Below are 8,868 nucleotides of genomic sequence, written 5' to 3'. Positions count from 1 at the left end.
TGAAATTGAGCAAACTCCAGTGGACGGCGGAAGATAGGAGGGCCTGGCGTGATAGTGTCCATGGGGTCGCAAAGAGTCGGACTTGACTGTGCGACAGAACAACAACAAAACCTGTGAGGGATGGGCCAAGGCAAGAATAAGAAAAAAATAATTTTCATTTTAAACTGCAATTCTTAAATTGTCACATTGTTTATTTCTGGAGTAGTTCCATCCAAGTGGCAAAGTTTGATTGAATTCATAACTGTTCTGTTTAAGCTGAAAAGCAACATGTTTAATTACCATCTCTGATAATGCGAAACTTCCCTTCACATTTAGCATGGTCTCAGCATTTTGCTTGAAATTTTAGTACGAAGAATCAAAGGAGGAAATTTCCCAGTTCGAAATGGCTTCCTAATCATTTCAGAAAATTACTGATGTAATAAATTGTTTCTTGTATTATTCCAAAATTTCATCAGGGTTTTTTTTGGCTACGTGAAATTGTCTCCTGAAAAGTATGCTGTTTAGAAATTGTTTGTGCTAGGAGGGAATAATGATGTTGAGATGAAAGGCAAGCTCTGTAATTGCAGGCATTATGATAGTACTGTTGGCAATGAGACAGCCTTTGATTCAAAGCCAGCCAATTCTGCAGCATATGTTTTCTCAGTGTGGAATTAGATACAGACACAGAGGTCACAAAACCATGAGAAATACTAGATATTTACCTTTGAGGAGCAGCAAGCTTTGAGTCTCCCAATAATAATATAGGTTTATTACAGCACAATTATTCAAAAGATTGAAGCTATGATAAGAAATATATAATCGGTAAAAACACAAGAAGAGCTGGATCAGACCAGTGGTCCACCTAGTCCAGAATCCTGCTTCTCACAGTGGTAGGGTGGCCTGGCAACCTGCAAGAGACTGGGGGCAGGGACATGGGGGGCAATCAGTGATGGCATGGCATCACTTCTAGGGGAAACCCGAAAGGTACATCATACCTCTCTAGGAATCACCATAAACTTTATTGTAAAATGACAGCGTTTCTGGCAATACTTAGAGGGGACTAACGTAACTTGAGCTGCGGTGGCTCAAGTGGTTAAGACGCTGAACTGCAGGCTGGAAGGTCGGTAGTTCAGCAGTTTGAGACCCGAGCTGCCGCATGACGGAGTGAGCTCCCGTCTCTGGTTCCAGCTCCTGCCAACCTAGCAGTTCGAAAGCAAGACATTACAAGTAGATAAATGGGTACTGCTTCGGTAGGAAGGTCACAGCATTCCGTGCGCCTCGGTGTTTAATCACGCCGGCCACACGACCACGGAAACGTCTTCGGACAGCGCTGGCTCTTCGGCTTGGAAACGGAGATGAGCACCGCAACCCTAGAGTCGGACTCGACTGGCTTTCGAGCAAGGGAAGCCCTTTACCTTTACCTAACGTAACTTCCAAGTTTTTCCTGGAAGTGATGTCATGCCATCAACCTGATGGCCATTACTTTTTAATTTTTTCTCTTGCTGCTGTTCCAAGCAGTGGTGGGAAATGAGAGGCTGGAACCGGGGGTTCCCTGCTACCACCAGGGGGCCAACCCTGGGAGACCTATAATCAGGACACGAGGGCAGGGTCGGCCCCAGCTTCTTTTGCACCCTAGGCGAGGATCCCTTCTGGCGCCCGCCCCGGTGCGCTCACCAATTTTCAAAAATAAATGCATTTTAGGAAGAATGAAAAACACAAAAAATCAAGAAACTCCCAGAGTATGGGGCAGGGTTCAGTTTGGCGCCCCTAAGGGCCGTCCTGCTCTAGGCGACCGCCTAGTTCGCCTAGTGAGTGAGCCGGCCCTGCACGAGGGCTAAAGCCCCCTCAGCACTTTGTATTCAGAGAGAGATACTGCCTCTGGAGGACAGAGCAATTACATAGGCCTGTGGTGGCGAACCTATGGATAAATTATATATGCATTATATGTGTTTTATATCTTCCTTTACCACTTTGAGCATGGATGTGTGCGGGGGTGTTTGAATTTGAAACACTGCTATGCTTCATCTGACTGGTCAGACACTGCATGCATCACTGCTTCCTGACTTTGTTTGGATCATCTTAAATTAACGTATGAGTTTTTTTTCTAAAGTAAAACCTCAGTATTCAGATTAAATTGCTGTGTTGGCACTTTGCAATAAATAAGTAGGTTTTGGTTCGCAGTTTGGGCACGCGGTCTCTAAAAGGTTTGCCACCACTGACATAGGCTGTAAGGATATCAGCATGGGGGGATTAGCAAAATATTATAATTTAATATTTTAAATTTGCTATGCAAAAGCAACATTTCTATAAAGTATAAGAGCCCTTCCTATAGATATTGTATTAAAATGTATTTATTTAAATATCCTGTGGGGTTTTTTTTCCCTTGAAGGGACCCAAAGCAGCTTACAACAGTAAAAGAGAGAGACGCAATATAAATAAACCAATAAAGAAAATGACAAACTACATTCCAGTCTTTGGCCTGATCTGGATTCAGCGGTTGGCTCATTTGAAAACAGAGGCCTGCGAGCCATTGGCTAATCCAAGGGCTAAGAGCTCTTGGCATTCAGCTCATGAAGAAGAGCTTGTGCCTCTGGCCTCTCTTCGCCCGCAGGCAGGAAGGAGATAAAAAGCGGCTGGCAAATAGTTCTCCAGCAACCGTTCCCTCCAAAGCTCCCTCTAAGCTGTGGAGTCTTGTGAGCGAAAATTCTACTCTGTGAGCTACTGACATGAAAGTTGTGGCCGAGCGATTTGGCTGCTGCATGAATTAGTTTGCTCTGGAGCTGAGACAAAAATGTGTGAGCCAGAGGCTAAAAAGCTGTGAGCTAGCTCACACCAACTCAGCTTAGAGGGAACACTGGCTCCCTCCCTCCCTGCCATTCATATCCCGTTCTTCCGAAATGTGTGTGCAGGTGCGGAGGAGAGCTTGCATTTGCTTTTGAAGAAAGAGTTATGACAGAGAACATACGTTCCAGATTTCATTATGATCGCTCAATAATCAAGGGAAATATTTATTTATTAGACTTTGAGCCCACCCTCCCCTGCACAGCAAGGCTCAGGGCAGGGAACAACAAGTTAAAAACAATTTTATAAATTATATATGCATTACATGTGTATTGTATCTTCCTTTACCACTTTGAACATGGATGTGTGCGGGGGTGTTTGAATGTGAAACACTATGTTCCATCTGACTGACAGTCTTCTGGTCAGACACTGCATGCATCACTGCTTTCTTCTGTCAGGGGAATACTATACTGTTGGTGCAAAGTATGTGGTACTAATCCTCCAAGAGCTTATAGTAGCCCCTGTAGAAGAGCTCTGTAAGCTCTTGGAGGATTGGCTACATTAGGGGGAGTGTCACCATTAGGGGTGTGTCGCCTAACAGGGCTATTTGGGGGCAGGAACGCACAGGAACGGAGTTCCGGCTGGCTCCCGAGTTGGCCACACCCAGCAGGAACTCATTAGCATAATAGGCCACACCCAACAGCAGAAACTCATTAGGATTGGCTACGTTAGGGGAGTGTGGCCTAATATGCAAAGGAGTTCCTGCTACAAAAAAGGCCCTGGGTTTTGACAAGAAACAAAGTAAACAGAATAAGAAGCAAAAGGTGAGTGTGTCTGGGTGTGTGGCCTAATATGCTAATGAGCTGTACTGTCAGGGGTGTGTCCTAATAAGCAAATGAATTTCTGCTGTTGGGTGTGGCCTATTATGCTAATGAGTTCCTGCTGGCCTTTTTCTACAAAAAAAGCCCTGTCGCCTAATATGCAAAGGAGTTCCTGCTACAAAAAGAGCCCTGGCATATCTCTCGTACCGCCATGCAGATGGGCATTTTGATTCCTAATGATCCTCTGGCAAACACAATGGTTTTGAGATTATAATTTGAAAATTATTTTCAGAATTCAGAAGAGCCATACTTTAACCATTTTCCTGAGGGATTCCTCCTTTAACAAGTGAAAACTGCTCAAATCCATGCTTCCTTTCCTGATAAAGTATTTTGCCTTGCTGTGGGCATGCTGCAATAGCAATCAAACACAAAGTTTTAAAGATGTCACAGTAAAATAAAAGTATCCTGTGAGTAATGCATAGCAAGGCAGTAAAGAAAAGAAGGGGCTGGTCCCACAAGAAACAATACAGTAACGACACTGTAGGACATTCTTAAATTCCAACAGTCACTCACCTCTCAGTTATTTGGCAACCTTCTTTGGTTTGAGTGGGAATGCTCAGAATTTTTGCCTTCACTCAAGTTTTCTTGTATATATGCTGAAGTTACCATTAAATTTTAGTCCTGGACCAGGTCTTTGTTGCCTTGGTATTGCATCTACACAGCTGCAGTGTCACTGTTAGTATATAGATTGAGTCAAGAAATTTAAATAGCAAAATGTGTGTGCGTGTGTAGCTTTGCTTGATTTTCTGAGGGAAAATATACAAGACCTTGTTGTCTTCTGTCACTTAAGAAATGACTTGTCCACATTTAAGGCTAAGCACTCTTCCCCCCTTCTTTCTTTGATGTATGATCACACATATCTTAATATCTTTTTATTTATTTTGCAGAAACTGGTGCTCTTGACAATATATCTACAACAGTTTCTTCAGAAGAAACAAATCAGTCTTGAAAGAGAATGTATTTATATGCTGTTTGGAATTTTGAACAAAATAAAATGTAATCTATTGTTTACACTGACCTTCTACTCAGTTACCCATAATAAATCTTTTTTGTCTTTTCTTTCTCCTGTGATGTCATAATGTAAAACTTTTCCTTGAGAAATATTTGACTTTGGATAAATGACAAAATAAAAAAACAATTAGCAGCTGCATCTCGTTTCATTTTTCCTATAATAATTTGGAGCTTCTACAGAGGTTATGTAGACAAGGAGGGTTTCTATCCCACTTAGAGATCACTTCCTGTTCAAGGGTTAGCACTGATGCCTGGGAAACTCAGTCAAAACTATCACGGCCAAAAAGGAAACTCTTGTGACTCCTTTTGTCTTGTGTATAATTTACTCTGATAACCTCTATCCCTTTTCATTTTCTATTGCACTAGGTTGAATGATATATGTAGATATATATTTTAGGTAATTGAGGTTGTTTGGTCTGCGTAGGCTTGCCAAATCCCCCCGGGGGGCAGGGAAACCCTCGCCCCAGAGGCCCGTTCCCTGCTGCTGGCAGATCAGACCCCGGGGGGAACTCCATCCCGACGTGCACGTCGCCCGGCAGTGACGCAGGCACACTGGGGGCGGGGCCACGGTCATCTGGTTTTCCCTCAGATGGTCGTGGCCCCGCCCCCAGCATGCCCAGCGTGCCCGCGTCACTTCCGGGTGACGTGGATGCGGCGCGCGCGCACTCCAGCCGCCAGCTGGGAGTCCCCCGCTGCGGCTGAATTCACACTTAGGTCTGCTTCTGTATGGCTTATGGGCCATAATAAAGATTGACTGACTGACTTTTGACTCTACAACAAGTACAATACGAATAACAGTGGCAAAAAATAATTATTTCACATTATGTATTGCTTCACAAAAACCTCCAAACGGTGGCAATCTTTTATAGTTAGAAAGTGGTCCTTTGTGGCTTATGGGCAGTTCAGTCTCTCCTCCTGTACATCCTTTATATAAAGGGAAACAAGAGGTCAAGTCCATCTAGTTCAATCAGTCACCTCAATTGGAGGACCTTGGCGGTCCTGGCCTTGAGTTTCCTGCCTAGCAGCCTAAATTTTTCCTCCAGGAACTCACAACTGCATTTCCCCACATTGTTGGTGCCAACATAGAGCCACTCGCTCCTCCCCAGCACTATCTACCAGCCTATCTAGAACACGCGTCATGTCCGCTACCTTCGCACCAGGCAGGCAAGTCACCATACGGTCAGTACCTGGGTTCACCACCCAGCTGTCTACCTGCCTAAGGATCGAATCACCAACTACCAAGAGCCCCCCTCCTTCCCTGCCAAGGGATGGTTCCTTGGTGCGAAAGGATACCCATTCACCAGCTGCAGAAGAGGTCTCTTCTGAGGGCACATTCCCCTTATCTGCAGCATGGTGCCCTGTTTCCTCTAGACCCTCATGCTCCCTGACAGTGGCGGGGCTGCCATAACCAGAGTGGGACATATCTAACAAGTCCCCAAGAGTCTTCCCCATGCGCCTGACTGTCTCTGCTTCTCCAGGTCTGCCACATTGGCCTCAAGGGAGCAAACTCGTTCCCTGAGAACCAGGAGTTCCTTACACCAAGCGCACACCCAAGACTTCTGTCCAGTGGGGAGGTAGTCATACATGTGACACTCCGTGCAAAACACTGGATAGCCCCCAACCCCCTGCTGGCATTCTGGCTTCATAATTGCTTTTAAAATAATAATTATATATAACCCCCCTTTTAAAACCCCTTTGTATTTATTTGGTTCTCCTTGTAGTAGTCTACTTACCTTACTGGGAACCCAAGGAGACTAGGGGTCTGGCTTTCTAACTCATCCTGGGCTTCCTGCAGAGTCCCTAGTCTAAGAGCCACAGGCCAAGAGCCCTTTGGTTCTCACCCTTCGGCTCATGCCTCTGGCAAGGTGCTGCCTTAAATAGAAGCTTCCCCCAGCAGAGGGTGTGGTCAGCAGCTATTCAAATTCACCCAGGTACTCAATTACAGTCAAACAATGACCCTTTCACACCCCATCTCAAGCAGCCAGGACTCTGCAACAACTCACAACTCACCCACACACTCCCAAACCCACCCACCCCCACACAGTACCCTCTCAGCTAAATCACCTCAGCTGAAAGTAAATAAAAAGACTCACTCCTCTAGCAGCTCTATCTCCTGTGCCTTTTCAGAGCTCAGATGGGTCGAATACCTACTCCCTCCCCCTCATCAAAGACTTGCTCATGGAGGCCTCGCAGGGCTGGATCTTTACTAAACTATATCTGAGAGACACATACTTCAGGGTACACATAAGGGAGGGGGATGAGCACAAAACGGCGTTCAGTACCTCCTTGGGACAGTTTGAGCATTTGGCTTGGCCGGGCCACCTTGGGGTGTTCATGAACTTAATGAAGTGTTGCACAAGTCCCCGTACAAGGGGGTCCTTGGTTTTTTTAATAATTTTTTTTATTTTATAACAACAAACATACACAAACAATATACATAAAAACACAAAACAAACACAAAATGGGAAAATCTCTCCACCTTTTTGAATAGACTGTTTTGTTATCTGTACCTCTCTCATTATATAAAAAAAAAATTCTGCAACTTATATTGTAAAACAGAGCTTTGCACATTTTATTGTTAATGTTCTTATTGTCCTCTGTTTTGGTTATAATCATGCTTCATTTGTTATATTCTTCAATCCACTTGTGACCATGTCTCTTCAAAAATTTTCTCTTTATGTCTTTTCAAAATTAGAATTAATTTGTCCATTTCAGCAGTTTCTAGTAATTGGTTTATTATTTCTTCTTTTGAAGGTGTCTCCTTTCTTCTCCAATATTTAGCATACAATATTTTAGCAGTTGTAACTACATGTAAAATAAGATAAGAGTCTCACACTCACACCACATGGGCAGACGGTACATAGGTTAGTAGGAGTGGCCTGGGGGCATCCACAATAGCAGCAGTCACACAGCTGTGAGTAATGTGCTGGGTGAGACTATGATAGAAATGAGAAATTAAATAGGTTGGCTGTGCAACATGATGTAGCAATAGGCTATGTACATATGTACTGTCAAGTCACAACTGACTTATGGCGACCTCATCAAGAGGCTTTCAAGGAAAGTGAGAAGCAGAGGAGGTTTACCATTGCAGTTCTCTGGAGAGTATTTCTTGGGAGTCTCCCATCCAAGTACAGACCCTGCTTAGCTTCCACAGTCTGTTGAGGTTGGGCTAGAAGGCCAGTGAAACATAATTATTTTTGTTGAATACTGGAGTGAGATGAGACACCATTAAAGCCATCGATATGAATGTGACTTCACATAAATAGACAGCGTTGAATGCCACTTGACAGGAATTAGGCTGTGGGGTGGCATCCTTGTGGTAATTTAATCCTCATTCGTGACTCCATTGCAAGCTCACTCATTCGCCATTTAATCCTCACTCATTCCCCATTGCAAGTTCCTACGTCTGGAACTCCAGCCCAAAACACCTTCACAGACCCCTTCCTTCACATTCCTTCCCCCAACACATCTTTTTGATGACTCACCATCTTCCAATGTTATTTTTGCCTTTCCCCCATCTGTCTTAATTTTCAGTCTTCACTATTGCTAATGTTCCTCTATACAGTGCTATTGATGGTGCTGTATTAACACAGTAGACAAACATGAAATAATACAAACTTAATAGTACATTGAGGGGCTGCAGCGGCTCAAGGGGTTAAGACACTGAACTGCAGGCTGTGGAAGGTCAGTAGTTCAGCAGTTCGAGACCCGGGTGCTGCATGACGGAGTGAGCTCCCGTCTCTGGCCCCAGCTCCTGCCAACGTAGCAGTTCGAAAGCAAGAAATTGCAAGTAGATAAATAGGTACCACTTCGGTGGGAAAGTAAACAGCGTTCTGTGTGCCTTGGCGTCTAGTCATGCCGGCCACATGACCATGGAAATGTCTTTGGACAGCGCTGGCTCTTCGGCTTAGAAACGGAGATGAGCACCGCATCAGATTCGACTGGCTTTCTAGCAAGGGAAACCTTTACCTTTACCTTTTAATAGTATATTAACTACATATTTTCCACTTTGGTGTGTGATTTAAGGATTTTAGAAAAGTATTCCATTCAGGAAACCCACCTTTGAAACAAATAGGCTGTAAAATAAAACATAAGTCCATTGACACCTTAAAAACTAACCAAACATATTCTATCATGCACTTTCATGAGTCAGAGCTCACGCCATCAGATGTATAAATTAAATATAAATAAATTTCATGCCACAGAACTTGGTGTT

General features: G+C 44.0%; 1 protein-coding gene across 1 annotated transcript in view; it reads left to right on the top strand.

The window, feature by feature from the left end:
* GAL (galanin/GMAP prepropeptide) overlaps positions 1-4,590 on the top strand; it is a 22,996-nt gene extending 18,406 nt beyond the window's left edge. The window contains exon 7 of the mRNA XM_015406927.1: positions 4,529-4,590. Within this exon, the coding sequence (XP_015262413.1) occupies positions 4,529-4,590 (62 nt within the window). The remainder of the gene's footprint in view (positions 1-4,528) is intronic.
* The last annotated feature ends 4,278 nt before the right edge of the window (positions 4,591-8,868 follow it).

The sequence above is a fragment of the Gekko japonicus genome, unplaced genomic scaffold (assembly GCF_001447785.1).
Source record: "Gekko japonicus isolate JY-2015 unplaced genomic scaffold, Gekko_japonicus_V1.1 scaffold1331, whole genome shotgun sequence".
Taxonomy (NCBI): Eukaryota; Metazoa; Chordata; class Lepidosauria; order Squamata; family Gekkonidae; genus Gekko; species Gekko japonicus.
Note: the sequence above shows the minus strand (reverse complement) of the source record. Positions and strands in the feature narration are given on the sequence as shown.